Source organism: Myotis myotis, unplaced genomic scaffold (assembly GCF_014108235.1).
Source record: "Myotis myotis isolate mMyoMyo1 unplaced genomic scaffold, mMyoMyo1.p scaffold_m19_p_5, whole genome shotgun sequence".
NCBI classification, from domain to species: Eukaryota; Metazoa; Chordata; class Mammalia; order Chiroptera; family Vespertilionidae; genus Myotis; species Myotis myotis.
Window position 1 is genome coordinate 7,470,548 of NW_023416357.1, and position 20,254 is coordinate 7,490,801.

The 20,254-nt window shown below is 50.6% G+C and overlaps 1 protein-coding gene across 21 annotated transcripts in view; it reads left to right on the plus strand.

Annotated features, from left to right (window-relative positions):
- Window positions 1-20,254, plus strand: part of OSMR (oncostatin M receptor) — a 46,933-nt gene that overhangs the window by 22,188 nt on the left and 4,491 nt on the right. For 5 of the 21 annotated variants that reach the window (XM_036307924.1, XM_036307925.1, XM_036307926.1 and 2 more), the window contains 11 exons: window positions 1,012-1,141; window positions 1,694-1,842; window positions 2,489-2,631; window positions 2,910-3,060; window positions 5,979-6,055; window positions 7,727-7,949; window positions 9,922-10,107; window positions 11,385-11,489; window positions 12,414-12,587; window positions 15,974-16,141; window positions 19,677-19,758. In XM_036307924.1, coding sequence (XP_036163817.1) covers window positions 1,012-1,141; window positions 1,694-1,842; window positions 2,489-2,631; window positions 2,910-3,060; window positions 5,979-6,055; window positions 7,727-7,949; window positions 9,922-10,107; window positions 11,385-11,489; window positions 12,414-12,587; window positions 15,974-16,141; window positions 19,677-19,758 — 1,588 coding nt within the window. Of the gene's footprint in view, window positions 1-1,011; window positions 1,142-1,693; window positions 1,843-2,488; window positions 2,632-2,909; window positions 3,061-5,978; window positions 6,056-7,726; window positions 7,950-9,888; window positions 10,108-11,325; window positions 11,490-12,413; window positions 12,588-15,973; window positions 16,142-19,676; window positions 19,759-20,254 lie in introns of those variants that run through there. The other 16 variants (XM_036307929.1, XM_036307938.1, XM_036307931.1 and 13 more) reach the window with 15 other exon arrangements.

Consider the following 20,254-nt stretch of genomic DNA (forward strand, 5'->3'; position numbering starts at 1 on the left):
CAGGATTTCCTGTCGATGCCTGGTCCCTGCTGGCAATTTGATGCCTAGAAACCAGGAGTATTAAGGGGAGAAAGTTCAGGTCATGACCTGGAAATGTCCCGCGTTGCCTTCGCCCCAAGGGGCAGCCAGGGTTGGGGTCCGGGCACCTGGGCTGACTCTCTCCCGGGCTGGGCCTGCCAGGTGGACACATTTCTTAGAGTCTCTGAGCTGGTGTCTGCCCCTGGGGAAGGGGGACGATGACCGCTGTTGTGAGGATTAATGAATGTGGACGGGGCTCGCCCTGCGCTACTAGCTGCACACAGTAGGGACTCAGCACAGGAGGCCATCACTTCCATCACCCCCGTGGGTGGCCGTGGTGGGGAGGGAGCACTGGGGTTTTCTGTAGCTCTGTGTGCACCCGTCCTGTCCCGGGGCTCCTCTGTTCTGTCTTGAGACGGCCCTTCCCTGCACATCAGGGCAAGATCTGCAACTGTGCCCTCGCTGCTTCCCTGACGAAGGGCCTCCCCGGGCTCCCAGGCACTTGGTTTGTGCTCCTTGGCCTGGCCTCTTCGGTCAGCACCATTCTGGCGCTCCCAGCTCCCCGCTGCTGAGGGTAGCAGGTTCCCCAAATCTGACCGACTTCCTGGCAGCCCACGCATAACCCCCAGGCTCTCTGTCAGCCACAGCTTCGGAAATGCAGCCCCAGGCAACTCTGACTTGGTTCTTTCATTTTTTCACTGGCTCGCCCTGTTGCTGAGCAGCACTCAGAGCGCCCACCAGCAGGCACTGGGTGTACAACATCCAGCAAACACACCGGGGCTGAGCAAGCAGCATGCCGGCCACCATGATGCGCGGAAAAGCACTGGGCAGGGGGGTGGGGTGGGGGCGGGGGGGGAGACGGGCCAACATGCGTGCACATGGGACACATCCATGCAAGGGACCCTTTCGCTGTCAGACCCCAAGCAGAGATGTGCATTGTGTTGGCCTTTGATTTCACGAGGCCTTTCGTCTGTCTTTCCTTCCGGTGGACAGAAGTACTTGAGGAGCCCAAGGGCTTTTCTTGTGAGACTCGGGACTTTGGGACTTTGAACTGCACTTGGGATCCTGGGAGCGACACTGACGTGTGGAAATACCCCTCCCAACGCTACGCTTTATTTGAATCGTAAGTGAACGTGTTACATTCTTGACAGGCTCGTCCTCGTTTGAGTCCTGGTGACAACACAACAAAGGCCACGTTTAGATGTTGCGAAAATTTGAACAGATATTTTAAAACCGCCCTGACAGCCCTAGGAGCTCTTAGCTGGACGCAGTACACAGCGCGTCCAACCCGAGTTTCATCAAAGGAAAGTGTAGCATCAAAACGACAAGACAGACCATGAATGGTTGGTTCATCTTGACGTGAAGATACTTCCATCTTTTTAAATTAGAGTTCCAGCTGCGCCTACCTCATTTCCAACTTATTAAGAATATCCAAAGGAAATGAAGGAGAGGTCTTCCCCAACTGCGAGGGGGAGTCGGTGACTCACCGTCCCACATCTCACCACAGAAATCAAACTTGCTGAAACAGTATTTTCGTCATCAGCGTTGGCTGATGATGGATGGATGAGCTCATGTGGAACATGGTTTAAAGCCACTGAGCATCCCCGAGGGAGACCGGGATGCACTTCCTCATTGACCAGAGCGTAACCCCTGAAATTGTGTTTTTGTTTTTAAGATTTTCTGGGAAAAAGAAATCCTGTGAACAAAAAAACTGGTGTACTTGGCAAGTAGCTCAAGACTCACAAATGTATAACTTCACACTCATAGCTGAAAACTACTTCAGGAAGAGGAGTGTCAATCTTCTCTTCAACCTGGCGCACCGAGGTGAGGCTAGAGCTGCCGTGGCCGTGTCTTTGTTTGGCACACGAGAGGGGGGTGGGGGAGGTGCGGGGCGGTGAATGTGCAGCAGGTCTTTGCCTAATTCACATCCTAAGCAAAAGTTACCATTTATAGCTCTCTTCGTGGATGCATGTGTGGCCCACGGCCCCCTGTTACTGGTCGGTTTTGATAATGTAATAAGCACCCATGAGCTTACCGCTCAACCTCACAACGAGGGCGGTGACAATGCCTTACTTCATGTCAGTTCTGTAATTCTTCTCATTCCGGTTTCCTATTTTGGTTAGACTCTGGGTTCTGTTACGTCCTCCCCATGGGCTGCTTCTTCAAGTTCAGGCACCCCTCCTCCATCTGCCCGATTTATTTAATTTTAGGGGTCCTCAGGTAGTTTCTTTTTGTATTTTGTTCAGAATTTCTAATGTAATCAGTGAGAGAGAAGGGTGGCAGTTGGCTTACTCCATCCTGGCTGTAAGTCTGGTTTTGTTTGCCATTTTCTCAAAAATAAACAAAACTACTTACTGAATAAATAAAGGAGGAAACGAACCACTTATTTACCAGTCTTTTGGATCTGTGCTTGAACTCTTTTTACTTTGTGTCCTTATTCTCCCCCCAACCCCCTTTTTTTTTTTGGCAGTTCACCCAATGACTCCCTTTAATGTGTTATTTGAAAGTGTAAGCACCACAAATGCCACCATGACCTGGAAGGTCCATTCCCTGGGGAATTTTTCCACGTTTTTGTGTCAGGTTGAACTCCATGGCGAAGGAAGAGCGATACAAGTAAGGACACTGCTTACCACTCTATTTTCAGAAACCCCTTGATGCCCAGATCAGAGGGCCAGAGGAGCAAAATCTCTCGGCACTCTCATTTCTCTGTGGGTTCCAATGGTGTGGGTTTTCAGGGTAGAAAAAGGTCCAGAAAATTCACTGTAGACTTTCAGACGGGGGCCGTAGAGATTTTTCTTCCCGAAGAACTAGACTTACCCCAGCTCAGGCTGTGCCGTGCTGGGATTGGGCTTTGTAGTGGGGAGCGCTCACCGATCTTCTTTTTCATCAAGCAGCACAATGCTTCCAGCCAGGTGGACGGTCAGTACTTCTTCAGCGGCCTGGCCCCCGCCACAGAGTATGCGGCCCGAGTGCGCTGTGCTGCCAAGCACTTCTGGAAATGGAGTGAATGGGCTGGCCAGAACTTCAGCACACTCCAAGCTGGTACGCTCCAATCCCTGGCATTTCACGCAGGGATCTAGACTGACTGATGGGAGGTGGCTGTCTTCTCTGAGAGCTCTAGTTTGTACCAAAAACTAAGGGGGAAATACTACAAAAGAGGCTGGGTGCTATCTTCAAAAAGAAAAAGAAGCCGGCCCTCGCTGGTTTGGCTCAGTGGGTAGAGTGTCGGCCTGTGGACTGGAGGGTCCCAGGTTCAATTCTGGTCAAGGGCACATGCCCGGGTTGCGGGCTTAATCCCCAGTGGGGCCCATGTAGGAGGCAGCCGATCAATGATTCTCTCTTATCATTGATGTTTCTATCTCTCTTTCCCTCTCCCATCCTCTCTGAAGTCAATAAAAATATATTTTTTAAAAAGAAAAAAGATAAAGAAGCTGAATTAAATGGCTAATGAGATATGAGTGGGAAGACATCCGCTTGGAACATTTGCCACCAGTGTTATTTCTACTCTCTATTTTCTCTCTCATCTTTGTTTTCGCGAAAGTGGTTTCTAAGCTCCTGGCATTGCTGGATTCCCGCTGGACTTGGGGCTGTGTTAATTAGTAAGGACTTTTAACTCAGGACTAGCAAACATAGCATCCATGCCAAGGAAAGCATTGGTCTCATGCCAAATAACTCTAGGCCAACTTTGGAAATATAATGATATTTGGAAACTTGATTGTGATTGATAAGTCATTGGTTCAGCAACAGCAAACCGTGAGCCCCCTCTGTCATGCCCTCAGGGGCTGTTTCCTCAATATTCCAAATCAGAGAGTTTTTCTCCAAACGACTATGTGTTAGAGCTCCAATAGGCCTCAGCAGACTAGATGGCCCAGCCCTACTTCAAGATAATAAAGTACTACCATTGCCCAGTTTACTGATGAAGCAACTTGGGCCCATAGTATGAAGAGACTTGCCTAGTTTGCAAAGTTAATGAATGGATGAGAAATAGTAGTAATAATAGTCCTATATAATAAAAGGCAAATTGTCCCCTCGGGAGTTCGACTCACCAGGAGTTCGACCGCTGGCTACGACATGCGCTGACCACCAGGGGGCGGTGCAGAACAAAGGAAGGCCCCAGCAGGCAGCTGGGGGAAGGAAGGCCCCGAATGGCCCTGATTGCTGACCTGTGCACAAATTTCATGCACTGGGCCTCTAGTAACAATAATAATAATAATAATAATAATAATAATAATAATAATAATAATAATGGCTGACATTTATTGAGTATGTAGCAGGTGCCAGACACAGCTCAAAGTGCTATCAATGTGTTTCTCTTTTAACCCTCACAACATGCAGTCGGCACTATTGCTATCCTTACCTTATAGATGCGGAGACACTGAGGCTCAGAGGATAATGAACTGGCCTGGCCAGTGACTGGGCTGTGGCTGCACCTCGCAGCCAGGCAGGCTGACTGCAGAGCCCGCCCTCACCCAGAGCTGGATTCCGCAAGTTCTGTCTCCTGCTGTTGTTACTGCAACCTTGAGACCTGCTATTTTAGGGCCAGAGGAAGGACTGCATGTATTTATTTTAGTCCATCTTATTGTTCGTGTTTGTAGGCAGGCAGCTCTTTCTGTTTCACCTGAGGAGGCTCATTTTATTTTATTTTATTTATTTATTTTTTATATTTTTATTGATTTTTTACAGAGAGGAAGGGAGAGAGATAGAGAGTTAGAAACATTGATCAGCTGCCTCCTGCACATCTCCTACTGGGGATGTGCCCGCAACCCAGGTACATGCCCTTGACCGGAATCGAACCTGGGACCTTTCAGTCCACAGGCCGACGCTCTATCCACTGAGCCAAACCGGTTTCGGCAAGGAGGCTCATTTTAAAGCAGCGACTCTAATTGAGGCGGGTGGGGATGGCACTGCCTGTGTCAGAATTTACGCACGGGGTTGGTCACTGGTCACGCTCAGCAGGCCTCCTCGTCGTGTCTGGGGTTCCTGCCCAGCCTGCCCATCCTCATGCTCCCCGGGACCCTGATAATTTTTCCTAGCTCTGTGGATTCCTCAAGGGTCCCCCGCTGCAGAAAGCCCTGAGAATAATATGGCATATTCCTCAGTTGTATTTTATTAAAGAATGTGTACCTGAGTAAGGCTGCTTTTTATGCTTGGTTTTTGAAAATTTATTCCAACATTTAACTTAATTAAACTTAAGTGCTAAAGGAAAATGGCAAAAGGATAGAGATTTTAGTGAACTGTTTCTTTTAGATTATAGTCTAATAAACCTGAAAACACTTAGCTTTTGATGATGACGAGAAATTAGACGAACCTACTGATGGTGAATTCATACGTTGCTTTTTAACGTCTGAGAGCACTTTGGCGAATGCTGGAAAGCTTGAGCTTGTGTGCATTATAATCACACTTCAGTGTAATCACAGATGACACTGGGGTGGAAATGATGTTGACATATATGTGAAGCACTATTGACTGTGCCACCGTGCTCTCTTCTTAAAACACCAACTTATGAACCAGCTAAGATTTTGCATTGACCTTGGGGGCCCCTATTGGGCCTGAGTATTTCAGTAAGATTTTGATTTAATGTTGGCTTCTCTAGCGGCTCCTTTAGCAAATTAAAATCTGCTTCAGTAGAGCCCAGCCAGTGTGGGGATTTACCTCAATAAGCCCCTAGAATTGGCCTGAACGGACAAAATGATTCCAAAATTCTTTGGTGGCTTCCAGAAGCTGAGCTTGGTGTTCATAAAGGGCTTCCAGGGTGGCGTCCTATTCAGATACAGCAGACCTTTTGTTAAGCACCTACTCTGTGTGCCTAGTGAAGCATGAACAGGGTGGCCATGGATAATGGGCAGAAACGTCACAAAGAGTGAGAGAGAAGCCTCACGGAGAGCCGCCGTCACTGGAAGCTGGAATGTGTGGCTCTGCATTCACATGGTGACCCAGGACCTTTCCTTGGTTCGTTTCAGCTCCCTCTAAGGCTCCTGATGTCTGGAGAAGCGTGAGGTCAACGCTGGGATCTTGTAATGTCACTTTATTCTGGAAGGTGAGACGCACCGATTCAGAAGGCCAGCTTTCTGTGGCCGTGTCCTTCACCGGGAAACAAAGCGGACTTGGCTGCAGTCTTCCAACGTAGGGAACTTAGGGAGGGTCCTTACCATGAATGCGACAGGCATCGCCCAGCGGGGGGCCCCACTCCACACCTATGTGGCTAATGCTTGCACGGTTCTGTCCTTGACCTTGACAGCCCACTGCACAGATGACCTTTCTCATTGTCAGAACCTGCCTCTCTGTAGCTTCTACTCTGGGCCCCCTCCAACTTGTGCAGCCCCAGGACATGAGTGTTATCAGACTTTGAATGCCAGGTCCTTGAGGCTCAATGTGGGAGAAATGAGCACTGACCTCAGTGCAAGACCCAGCAGATAGTTCATGGAAAGGGCTGTGTGCAAGGGAGTAGACCAGGAAAGAGGAGTCGAGCTCCCCAGGAAGCTTATGGAGGGCCCTGGGGGGGGGGCTTGGGAGTGAGGATGAGGTCCATTGTCCCAAGGTGCTCATCTGGTGGAGGCCGAGCCCGGGAGTCACAACATGTTTTCCCTGGTCAGTGGCCCGCCCAGAGGGCCTGTACAATGATGCTTGTGCAAACGTTCCCATTACCATTTAATTGGCAAAACAACTGTTTTGCAGACCATGCTGTTAAGAAAGGAGGTGATTGAGTGCATTCTTTCCTCTAAGGATGTGGTTAGGTAATTTCAACGAAGGAATTTCATTAAAAGCAGGGAGTCACTCAGGCCTCTGAGGTGGGGTTCTTTGGGCCAAGCTGAAGTCCAGCGTGACCCCACAAGTGTAACTGGAGAAGCACGTTTATAGCCATACTTCAAAGTTACGGTTATTTGAGTAGTCACAGCATGTCTGTTTAAATTTATGAGTCAAGCTAAAACACTGTAATATAACCTCTATGGTGCCTTTGACCTTGACGAATATGCCCATGGCCACCCAGAAGGCCAGGTTTGTGTTCGGAGCTCTCAGGTCCCCAGCAGTTGATACCAACGCTTGGCCACCCTGAGAGCGCTGGCCCCAGCCACACCCACCCGCTCTCTTCCCACCTCCCTTTGGCCCCTCCGCCACGAGCCCTGTGTGCACGCGTGTGGACATGCCACTCCGTATGTCCATGTTCTGTCCACCCTGTCTCAGGTCTAGGGGGCACCATCGGTCCTTGGGAAGGTAGGACTGAGGGACAGGCCCTGGGAGTGGGCTTGGGACTAGGTGAGTAGGGAATTCTCTGCAGCTGGGGAATTTTCTGGGAGGGACCGTGGGCCCTGGGGAAGGGGGTGCACAGCTGGGGGGGAGGGGGGAGGACAGGAGTTGGGGGCCCTCTGCCGGGGCTCATGGATGGTTTCTCGCCTCAGTATCCACTCAGTCTCTTTTAAGTCCTGGCTAGAGAGCCCCCTGTTCTCTGGATTCCTGCCTTGCTCCCTCTTCTGTGGCCACATTAGGAGGGGCTCAGCCCTCGGGAGCCTGCTCTCTGCTCAGCTTTAGAGAAGACAGCCTGGCGAAAGGCTGGGTTAGGGGGTTGTTTTCTCTATTAAGTTGTGGTAATTTGTTGGTGGGTGCACATGTGTGTGTGTAGGCATTTGAGGGACAGAAAAGATTAGAAAGTAAGTGTGCAAACGCCTTCCAGTGGGAATCCCATTTTGAAATGATTATCAATGTTTTTCAGCCACTGTCCAAATCGCAGGCCCATGGGGAGGTTCTGTTCTACAGTGTAGCTACAGAAAACCAGGACAGACTGTCCAGCTCAAAGCTCTTCTCCATCCCTGCTCCGGCCAACGGCACAGAACTAAGCCTTGATGGGTGCTCGCACCAAATCCGCGTCACCGCCAGCAACGGTGCGGGAGCGTCTCCCGAGTCTGTGATGGTCATCGCCGGGGACCCTGGGAACCGTGAGTTGTGCTTTGTCTCGTTTTATTCTCTGGGAGGACGTTGGTGATGTTACAGGTAGAGAAGGGTGAGTCGGAAAGACAGTAACTCGGGGCGACGGAATGTCCAGTGACCAGAGTGTCCGTGGTTCCCCTTCGGACCAGGCGTGTCCGCGGGCTCCCCAGGGCAGTCCTCCTCGTGTGGGGAGAAAGGCTCCAGCCATCGCTTGGGCCATTTCTGCCCTGGCGACTCTTCAACAAACGGGAAATTATCTCAAATTTACTCCGATAAATGCACCACCAGCGAACAGCCCTGACGGGGAGCGGGGATGGTGTAAATGTGGCTGCGGCTCATGAGGGATGAGTTGCAGGTGTGACATTGTAAGCTCTGTTGTCAGTCCTTGCCGCCTGTAAAGAGCCCATGAACATTCCAGGGACCATAAGAACCAGTATCGTATCTCCGGAGGGGCTTTGCCAAAGCTGTAGAGTGAACGTGGGGACTGGCTCACCCCCCGTGAAAGGAGCAGACAAGGTGGGAAAGACACTGACTGCCTCCTCGCGCGAGCTGGGCATGGGGGTCGGCGCACTAACCCCACGGGCCCACTCTGAGCCGATGCACGCTTGAACATAATACAGTTGACATCCGGGGTCATTCATGAACCTTGCAACACTGTCACTACTCTTACATCCTCAGACCCTGCTTACGGGGTGAGGTCAGGTGGTATACATGTGCCATTCACATTGGGCTTAAATTGGGGTTACGTGGGCTAGAGTAGAGGGTGGTGGTGCTTTGTCTTGTTTTAAGAATGATGCATTACATCAAGTAAGAAAAAGAAAGTAGGATTGCGGCGCAGAAGAAAAACTAAGGAGTTATTTAACGTAAGCGTTGCCTGCCAAGACCAGTACTTATGAGAGGAAATGACTGTATACAACATTCTGTGCTCATTAGAACCAGAACAGGAAGAGCAGGCATTCCATTCCCCCTGGGGGAGGGGAGATGAAAGAAAGACTGCCTCGCCGGAGGCCCAGCCCAGACGCTGCTGTCCGTTTCGGGGTTCCCACCATACCTTCCTTCCCTGTGCGGCCTTCAGACCCTCCCCACCCTCTGTGAGGCTCCCTCCAGCCTCCCTGGTGTTTGCATTCTTGTCACTGGAGTGGATGAAGACACAGGCGTCCTCTGAGACAGACCAAGGAGGTGACAGACCAAGGAGCTGCCTCTACCTCCCCTCCTCAGACAGTCCTGCAGTTGTACAGAAGCAGCTTGATAAGAGTTGTGATTCTAAATCCCGGGTGAGGTCTTAGTGTGAATGAGTGACGTGAAAATGCTGCTTCAATGTGAGAGAGATGTGTGTCTCTGCTGAAGGGAGAGGGAAGCCCTGTCGGTAGGGTACACACAGGCCTTGGGGAGCTGTCTGCCTTGTACCAGGGCTGCAGGGTCCTTTGGGCGCCCCAGCTGGGTAGTCACGTGGTGCCCTGGCCGAGTTAGCAACACCACACTTTCCCATAATGCTCAGCGGTATGTAGGATAGCCAGATAAAATACAGGACGCTGGTGAAATTGCAACTGCAGGTAAAGAGAGTAAATGTTTAATGTCTGTCTGTACCACGCAATACGTGGTCCGCAGTGGTTGAATTTCTGGGCAGCTGCCCGTGGGCTCACTCTTTGATGGGGACCGGCTCCCTCTCAGATGGAAGCTGAGACCGCTGCCTGGGAATGGGGCAGGCTGTGCAGGCAGCCTCGGGAAATGGGGGATTCCCATCCGCAGGATGTAGAGTAACCCAGCTCTAAGTCGGTAGGACGGGTGGCCCATTAAGACCATGTCACCTTTTCCCCAGCTGTCACACCGTACCCAGACTGCCTGGGCACATAAACTACGCTGAGGTGGCAACCTTGGCCACGAGGAGTGTGCACATCCTTGCATATTGCAACTTAGTACCTATCCAGATTGTCTTTTCTCTTTTTGTCCTCGCCTCAATTTCCACCCCTCACATCTAAGAAACAGCAGAGGTTAAAGAAGAAAGAATTCGAGGCACAGAGGACGGAGTCTCTATGTCCTGGAAACCGCCAGCTGGAGATGTCATAGGCTACGTGGTGGACTGGTGTGATGGTCCCCAGGAGTTGTCCTGCGATCTCCAGTGGGAAAACCTGGGCCCCAATGCCACTAGCACCGTCATCAGCTCAGGTGAGAACCTCCCACATCACCATCTTGTCCCATCCACCTTGCAGCACGATCGGCTAGGACAGTGGTCGGCAAACTGCGGCTCGCGAGCCACATGCGGCTCTTTGGCCCCTTGAGTGGGGCTCTTCCACAAAATACCACGTGTGGGCGCACACGTGCAGTGCGATTGAAACTTTGTGGCCCGTGTGAAGAAGTCGGTATTTTGTGGAAGAACCACACTCAAAGGGCCAAAGAGCCACATGTGGCTCGAGAGCCGCAGTTTGCCAACCACTGGAGGTTGCCTGGTTGCTCTCGAAGATGCTCTGTGATAAATTCATCATTTTGAAGTTACCAATCCAGCATGGGTGCTAGGATTTCAAATGTTGCAGGTGGTATGGCCTGAGGTTTGACCTTAGATCTACTTTGCCAGAGAATATCTGAGCCTGAGGCTGGGAGAGGGTTTCATGATTTTCATGAATTTGTGGTCTCAGATGAGTCATGACATTCTAACAATTGTCCAGAGAGCTTTTACAAAAGCAAAGAAGTGTGTGGATTTGGGTGACACCTAGGACAGTGATGGGCATCGATCATCGACTCCTTCAACTTTAATGGAATATACAGAACTTACCCCCCACATTGGATTTGTAATTTCAAGACTGCCATATCAGTCAAATCAAAGGAGCCTAGGTTTGTGGCTTGAGCAGGGGTTGGTAGTGCCATCTGCTGGACTCAAGATGAAAACATGGGAATTGTCCGGGTCCAGAGGGTGATAGTGGCCCTGGAGGGCATTCAGTAGCCCTTGGGGACTGAGGAGGCCAGGTTCCCCTTGGCTAGAGAACGTCAGTGGCATGGTGGGCGCTGCAGGTGGACTGCAGTGTGAGGCAAAGCCAGGAAGTGGAAGCAAAGCCTTCCAGACACTTGGCTCTCCTGGGCAGAGAAGGCACATCGCTGGAGGGGGGTTGCATCAAAGGAGGGCTGGCAGTGGCTCTCTGGTCGAATCCTGCACGGTGTCATGCACACGTGTCATACACACGCCTGAGGTGTCATGCACACATGACATGCACATGTGTTTGAGAGCTCTTCCTCCAGGGCTGATGGAGAGAACAGTCCCATGGGCTTGCTTGGAGACAATGGAGGACTCTGAGGCCAGTGGAGGGAGGGCAGGCAGTGGGGGCAAAGGGCAGCACCCCGAGGAGATTACTAGGGGGACACAACTTCCGTTTTCCTTCTTTTCCTTTTCAGGAGGAAAGAGAGGGTCATCCTGTGCTGTTACTGAAAATCTGTGGATTTTTCTTCTCTAGATGCTTTCAGACCAGGGGTCCGATACAACTTCAGGATTTATGGAATTTCTCCAGAAAGGACGGCCTATTTATTGGCGAGAAAGACAGGATACTCCCAGGAACTAGGTGAGTGAAAGCGTGTGGTGTGCCCACGGCAGACTTGCTCAGGACAATCCAGAGACTCAGCTTGGGGTGTAGGAAGTTCCAACACCGTGCCTAAGTTCGGTGTCTTCTTGATTCTGGTCATTGCGTTCTTAACAAATTATTTTTAAACCATACTAACATAAGACATTTTCACTGAACACAATGTATACCAGTAAATGCTTTGCAAAAGGGAAAAACCATTGCTAATTTTCCCAGAGTTCACATGTCCCTGTACAGAGAGACTGTTTTCAATAAACATGGGCGCTAACTCTGTGCAGGTGGACATATGTCACTAAAAGGAGGACCACAGCCAACTCCAGAGGCTGCGGGGCTGGGGCAGGCTGAGGAGTCTTATCTTTTTCTCTAGAAGACTTATGCCTTGGCATCGTTTGGGAGAGCTGGGAAGAGGCTGAGCAACCTTCTTGTTCAAGCCTCCCCTTTCACAGATGTAGAAACACCTCCCCTTTCACAGATGTAGAAACAGATGCCCAGAGAAATGCAAAACAAGGTCACACAGCAATAAGAGAATACAGCTTTTGTAGAAATCGTCTGTTCCTGAATTCTAGGTGCAGCTGCCCTTGCACTGCATGGTTTAGAACTGCGTGGGTCTGCTTACATGAGGGTTTGTGTGGTTTTGTTTTTTATTTTTCAATAAATATACAGTCAGGCCTCCACATCCCTGGGCTTCCCATCAGATTCCCAAGTTAATATTGAAAAATACGGTTTTTGATCCATGTTTGGTTGAATCCACAGATGTGGAGTGCCAACCATAGGCACTGTTCTACACCACACACCACGTTATATAAGGGACTTGAGCCTCCATGAATGTTGGTATCTGCAGGGGTCCTGGAACACTTAGAGAATATTTCCAAATCCTGACTCTTCTTACCCCGACTTCCTTCCCAGCTCCTGCAAACAACCCTCGCGTGTACATAAGCAACCTGACATTGCACTCCTTCACTCTGAGTTGGACGGATTACGCCACTGACTCCCAGCCTGGTTTCATCCAAGGGTACCGCGTCTACCTGCGATCCAAGGAGGAGCAGTGCCCCCCGGGGTTCACAAAGGCAGTCCTCCCAGGTGACATGCGTGTTTGTTTACCCTTGTAACATGTCACTATTTGAAATCATGCGGCAGGCTGCCGTCTGTGACTGTCTATTCTTGCAGGTCAAACAGGTTGTTAAACAAGTCCGTAGGTGGACAGGATGGTGGGGGCCGATATTTTAACTTAAAAACCATGTGGCCTGATATTTTCAGAAGCACCTGAAGTCCCGCCATCTCAAGAAAACCTGCCACGTAGGAAACTTCCTTGCGAACCCCCTTTCCTTTTTCCCTTTGACCTTGTTAAAGGTTATTTATGTATTTTTGTAAATTTTTCAATTACAGTTGGCATTCAGTATCTATGTATATCTCTATCTATATATATAAAAGCCTAAGCGACCGAACAACCGAACGACCGAATGACCGGTCGACTGGTTACTATGACGTGCACTATCATCAAGAGGCAGATGCTCGATCCAGAAGCTTCCCCCTGGTGGTCAGTGCACTCCCACAGCAGGAGTGCTGCTCAGCTGACCGATGGGTGCCAGGCGCAGGGCTCACGGCTGGCCGCTGCAGCCCGGAGACCACAGCGGAGTGGCAGCGAGCCTATTGAGCGGTGGTGGCTGCAGGCGCAGTGGGTGCTAGATGAGCAGGAGCGGCACGGCACCCAGCCTGGGCTCAGGCTCCTCCCCAGCCACCTGCCACTTTGCGCACGACTACATCCCTCGGGGGATGTCGGACGATCCCTGGCCTGCGGAGATCGGGCCAAAACCCGTAGTCCAACATCCCCCAAGGGATCCCAGATTGCGAGAGGGCACAGGCCAGGTTGAGGGACCCCACTGGTGCACAAATCCGTACACTGTGTCTCTAGTTACTTTATATTAGTTTACAGTGTACAGCATAGTGCAGTGATGGCAAACCTATGACACGCATGTCAGTGGTGACACGCGAACTCATTTTTTGGTTGATTTTTCTTTGTTAAATGGCATTTAAATATATAAAACTAGAGGCCCAGTGCACAAAATTTTGTGCACTTGGGGGGGTCCCTCAGCCAGGCCTATGCCTTCTTGCAGTCTGGGACCCCTTGGAGGATGTCCACCTGCTGGCTTAGGCCCGCTCCCTGGGGGATTGGGCCTAAGCTGGCAGTCAGACATCCCTCTGGCAGCCCGGCAGCCCTCAGGGGATGTCCACTTACCAGCAGGGAGCAGACCTAAGCTGCATTCAGACATCCTTAGTGCTGCTGAGGAGGCAGGAGAGGCTCCCGCCACCACCGCTGTACTGGCAGCCATCAGCCTGGCTTGTGGCTGAGCAGAGCTCATCCTGTGGGAGGGCACTGACCACCAGGGGACAGCTCCTGCATTGAGCATCTGCCCCCTGGTGGTCAGTGTGTGTCATAGTGACCAGGCATTCCCAGTCGTTCTGCTGTTAGGGTCAATTTGCATATTACCCTTTTATTATATGGGATAGAGGCCTGGTGCACAGGTGGGGGCCAGCTGGTTTGCCCTGAAGGGTGTCCCGGATCAGGGTGGGGGTCCCACTGGGGTGCCTGGCCAGCCTGGGTGAGGGGCTGATGGGTGTTTGCAGCTAGTCACACCCCCTTCAGGATGGGGGTCCCCACTGGGGTGCCTGGCCATCCTGGGTGAGGGGCTGAGGGCTGTTTTCAGGCTGGCCAAGCCCCCCGGCGACAGAAGCTCCCAGCCTCTCCTTTTTTTCTTTTTTTTTTTTTATTCTGGGATTTATTTACCTTCTATAATTGAAACTCTTTAGCCTTGAGTGGAGCTCAGAGCTGGCCAGGGTGGGGCGGGAAGCTTGGCTTTCTCCATCACTGGGGCAACCAAGCCTCCTGCTTGCTTCAGCTCCATGGCTGCCGGCCGCCATCTTGGTTGAGTTAATTTGCATATAGTCACTCTGATTGGCTGGTGGGCATGGCTTAGGGCATAGCGAAGGTATGGTCAATTTGCATATTTGTCTTTTATTAGTGTAGATAAATATCAAAAATATAAGTCTTTGTTTTACTATGGTTGCAAATACCAAAAAAATTTCTATATGTGACACAGCACCAGAGTTAAGTTAGGGTTTTTCAAAATGCTGACACGCCGAGCTCAAAAGGTTCGCCATCACTGGCATAGTGGTTAGCACTTATATAATTTACGAACTGGTCCCCCAATAATTCAAGTACCTCCTGACACCATAGACAGTTATTACAACATTGCTGACTATATTCCCTCTGCTGTTCTTTACATGCCTATTTGTAACTATCAATCTGTACTTCTGAATCCCTTCACCCCAACCCTCAGCCCCCTCCCTTCTAGCAACCATCACTTTGTTATCTGCGTCTATGAGATGTCTTTATTTTATAGTGACTTTAGAGAGGAAGGGAGAGAAAGATGGGGAAAGAAAAGCATCGACTGGTTGCCTCCCCTATGCACCCTGACCAGGAATCAATATGAGACCGTTGGGTGCAGGGAACGACATTCAATCAACTGAGCCACACCAGCCAGGATTATGAGATGTATGTTTAATCCTTTGCGGTCGTATTAAATTTGGACATGGGTGTTGTACTGGTTGGAATTAATTTCCATTGAATAAGCAGTAATACATAACATGCAAGATTATGAAGGATAAACAAGATTCATTAATTCTTTTTTGGAACTACGTCACTACTAGTAGAATCACTACAAACGTTATCACTTTCTACGTCAGAGTCAGTATTCAAGGTGCCAAAATAAAACTCTTCATCGTTACTTTCAGATTCGCAGTACACTTCTTTCGGTAACTTTCTTTTTGCCATTTTGGAGTATTATTTTGAAATATCTTAACAAGCGAGAATTCCTAATTACAGTTAAACGTAATTTGTAAAGCTTTATTTGAAATTCTGCGAAGTATCTCCGAAGCTTGTCGATTTCTTCACTCTCAAAAGGCGACTCACTCGCCATGGTGTTTTGCATGGCGAGTGTGGAATGACCGCGTTTGTTTATATTGAGTTTCGGTATCTCCGATTTGTCGGGGCAATGTTTTGGTTCGTGACAAGGTCGCTTAGACACTTAAGAGCTTTCAGAGAAATTATGAACTGACACATGAATGAATAGAGTTAAGATTCGTACGGTTCCTTGCTGTGGTGGCTGAGAGCAGACATACGACCGGAACGGTAAAAAAGCTTTGGTGGCTGAGAGTAGACAAACGACCGCAAAGGGTTAAGTCTCTGGCAAGAGCTTGCCACCTATTACAGAACTGTGCGCTCTCCCCTGATCACCAACATCTCTTGCCTAGTGGATGTTTTGCCTTTCTGGCCAATTCCTAAAAATGTCCCTGCGTGATGAAATTCTGATTTGATTTTTTTGTTGTTTTAAAAATGTTCACAGTGCTGAGTCAGCAGGAGTGTTAGCGCCAGCTCTCTCACATTCCCAATGTTTTTTAAACCACAGATAACTCAGTATGTTGCAAACATGACATCGACAACCCAGAGCAAAAGACATTTGTTGTGGAGAACCTGCAGCCGGGATCCTTCTACGAGTTCCTGGTCACTCCGCGCACGAGGGCCGGTGAGGGCCCGGCCCACCCCTTCGGCAAGGTCACCACCCGTGAGCAGCACGGTGAGTGTCCTCAGTGCAAGGCCGCCGCCTCCCTGAGCCCGGGACCCGCCCCAGCACACACACGCCCGGCTCTGTCCGGATGGGAGCTCTCTGTCTGTCTCTGTCTCTAGACCAAACTGTGTCACAGAAAATGTTACAGAATCGCCCTACAGAAAACAGCTGAGTGGGCTACTCGGCCTGATCATGGCCCAAAACCCGCTCCTGCCTCTCTCCTGCCCCCAGCACTGCTCTGGCGCTCAGGCCCGCCAGTTTGAAAGTCGCAGATGGCTTAGTGCTGGCTGTGGGAGAGCCACACGAGGCCGCCGGGGGCAGGCAGTGGTGTGTTCCCCAAGCTGGGCTCAGGGCAGCTGGCCTTTGAGCTGGTTTCATTGGGTGGCAAACTAATTGCTTCCTGGACTGGGCCTCTCCGGGGGCGATGAGAGGCGGATATGATGAGAGGCGGGTGCAGTTGGGGAAGACATATGTGTTCCTAAACCTGGTGTTTGCAGACTTGGTGGGGAAAGGGGGAGATAAAGAGATCATATTTTCAGCCCTAGCCGGTTTGGCTCAGTAGATAGGGCGTCAGCCTGCGGACCAAAGGGTCCCGGGTTCAGTTCCGGTCAAGGGCACATACCTTGGTTACAGGCTCCTCCCTGGCCCAGGCCCTAGTCAGGGCTCGTGCAGGAGACAACCAATCAATGTGTTTCTCTCACATCGATGTTTCTCTCTGTCTTTCCCTCTCTCTTCCACTCTTCCAAAAAAAAAAAAAAAAAAAAAAAATCAATGGAAAAATGTCCTTGGGTGAGGATTAAAAAAAAAAGAGATCCATATTTAAAAATGCTCTTGGCCTGAAAGATGAAGAACGAAGGGAAAAGAATGGTAGGAGCTGATTAATGGTAAATAGGAGTCTCCTGGCAAAGCCTGGCCTGCACCCAACAGGAAGTGGGGGAGACAGACTGATGGAGGAAGGAGAAAGCAGGTGTCAGCAGAGGGCACAGAAGGTCCACAGGAGGTGGGAAGGGTCTCTGAAGAACTCCCCCATGAAAGACAAATGGGCCGAGATGTCTGCCTGACGTGACCAGCTGAAGCTGGGGCTGTAGGACAGGATGGGCTCCTCGGTGGAAGTGCTGCCCGGGGGCCCTGACCGGCAATGGGGACACGTGACTACAGGGGCACATGGGGCACTCACTGCCGCCTACGGAACATGGCCCATGTGTCCAAGGCAGGTCACGGGAACACGGCCCATGTGTCCTAGGCAGGTCACGGGAATACGGCCCATGTGTCCAAGGCAGGTCACGGGAACACGGCCCACGTCTCTAAGTCAGATCATGGAAGATGCCCATGTGTCCAAGGCAGGTCACGGGAACACGGCCCACGTCTCTAAGTCAGATCATGGAAGATGCCCATGTGTCCAAGGCAGGTCACGGGAACACGGCCCACGTCTCTAAGTCAGATCATGGAAGATGCCCATGTGTCCAAGGCAGGTCACGGGAACACGGCCCACGTCTCTAAGTCAGATCATGGAAGATGCCCATGTGTCCAAGGCAGGTCACGGGAACACGGCCCACGTCTCTAAGATCACAGAACATGACCCATGTGTCCAAGGCAGATCACGGGACCACGGCCCACGTCTCTAAGTCAGATACAGATTTCAGTCAGGGAGGCACAATATTCGAGCCCTCTTGCCATTTGGAGTTAATTTCTAATTTATTTTCAGGCTATTTTTCTTCTATCTTTGGTATTTACTTGGCTGGTAGAGGCGTGTGTGTACACACACACACATATAATACATATAATTCTATCTCAAGTGTACTTTCTGCTTTCATTCATCTCCCTTCTTTGTGCTAAGCCTTCTTAGCCTTCGCTGGGACTCTAGTTATTATACTGATTATTCTTAGAAAGCAAATCAGTTGCTGCCTAACTGCAGTGACAAGAGTGCCATTCTGCCGTCACAAGAGTGGCACAGACGCCGCACAGACGCCCTGCTGAGTGACAAAGCGCAGGCCCGCCCCTTCTGTCTGATCCCACGCAGAGCACAGAGGCATGTGGGTTGTGCTGCTGAAGACAGGCAGTGGTTCCCCTGGGAGGGAGGTGGCTGCGTGGGGACGCCAGGGAGCCTTCTGGGAGCTGGTAATGTTCCTTTTCTTGACTGGGGCACTGGTCACCGGGGTGTGTTCAGTGTGTGGAAATTCATCCAGTGAAAAGTTTAGCAAACCAGTCTGAGGTTTGGACACTTCTATGGTCAGGTCCCCAGGCTTGCTCTCAGTTACATTTAAAAAGTCCCTCATTTAACCCGATTTTGAGCCAGCTGTAGTCGCCAAAGGGGCTGATGTGGAGAGCAAGGTGCTTTTAGTGGTGTCAGGACAGTCTCTTTCCCTCTCCCTGGTGTCAGGGTTCCTTTTGGCCAGTTGTCCAGGTTCCTGCCACCCTCTCACCATCTGGGTCCTTTTCTCCGGAGCTGAGCGGCCTTGTAGCAATGGCTGGGCATCGTCCCAGGCCTTCCCTCCCTTACAAAACTCTAGCACTCCCCTCCCCAACCCTCCCCAATCCAACCCATTCCTTCCCGGACAGCACGTGGTGGGGCCGGGGCCTGGGGAGGGCAGGGAGCACATGGAGGGACAGAATCCACTCCATGTGAATGGCCGTCAGCCTCCAGACCCTCCCTGTGCACTTTGCATTTGTCAGAGAGGGTGCGGCAGCCAGCAGAATTCCTAATGGGGGGCTGGCACGCAGTGGGAACAGAAAGAGGGGCACCAAGGAAATGAAGCTCCGGTTAGGTTGACTTGTCGGAGAAATAGCAGTGGAGTCATTATCCAGTTAAAACATTCACTACATCAGAGACTAACTAGAAGGGGTGCAAACCCCAGGTTTGGGGACAAATACTTCTTATCCAACCGCACGCGTCTCTCATGGCCCTCAGAGAGGCCAAATCAGGAAGCAAACCTCAAAACCTCAGTGGCATACAGAAACCAAAATCTCTTTATGCTCACGGCTCGCTGGGCCAGGCGGGCTCAGGTGTATTTCACGCAGCTCCCCTGGGGCTCAGGCGGGAGGGGCAGCGGCGATCAGGGGCAGAGTCTTGTCCTGGCGCATATCGGGCGCACAGAGGACAAGCAAAACTGTGAGCGAGTGCATCCACATGAACTCCTACCATCCCATTGGCAAACCCAGGCCCATGGCTGGGCCCCAAGTGCCGGGCACAGAAGGACACGCCACCCGCCATGACACTTGGGCCAGAGGGCAGAGTAGAATCTCACACGGGTTTGGGGGGGTGGGTAGAGAACTGGGAGTGATGGCCCATGTATCAGAGGAGATATCAGGTCTGGTCACAAGTGTCAGGGCAAGTGTGCCCTGTGCTGGCTGGGTGGCTGTCTGTCTCCCCGCCCCCCCAATCTGCTGCCCCCGCCCCAGGCAGGCAGGTCCCTTATTGACTCTTACACATGTAGACTTTTGAGAAATAATAAACACATAAAGTTTCTCTCAACCTAAAACTTATTTTTCTTCCTTTGAGGAGGGAAAGGTACTCATTTAAAATATCGCCTTCTTTCTCTTTCAGCCCATGCACTGATCCGCATCATCCTCCCCATGGTTTTCCTCCTCCTGCTCCTCACGGTCTTGTGCTATGTGAAGAGTCAGTGGTACGTGTGTGGGGGGGTTTATCTAGGAAGAGAGTCAGGGAAAACTCTGGAAAGAAGTCTGATAAACATAAATCACCCCAATAATATGAGGAATAGGCTGGAAAGACAAGGGCAGAGGAGGCTACGAGGAAAGTTGAAAAAATGTTCAACATTTTGCTTTTGGGGTCAATATAAAGAAAACCATAACCATTTAAAAAGATGAAAGACTTGTTCAATAACAACAGCTAATGTTTGTACGTCACTCACTGTACAGTTGTCCATGTTCTAAGTCAAGCATGTCAAACTCATGGCCCACGGGCCACACGCAGCCCACAACAAATATTTTTGTGACCCAGCCAATATAACGTTATGTAAGAAACATTTTAATAAAAATTTCGTAACTTAATTTTTACAATATCCTGTTATACATAATCTATATATATAAAAGGCTAAGTGACCGACCGTCCGTTCATCCAACTGTCCAACCGACCGGCCGGTACATATGACTGCACTGGCA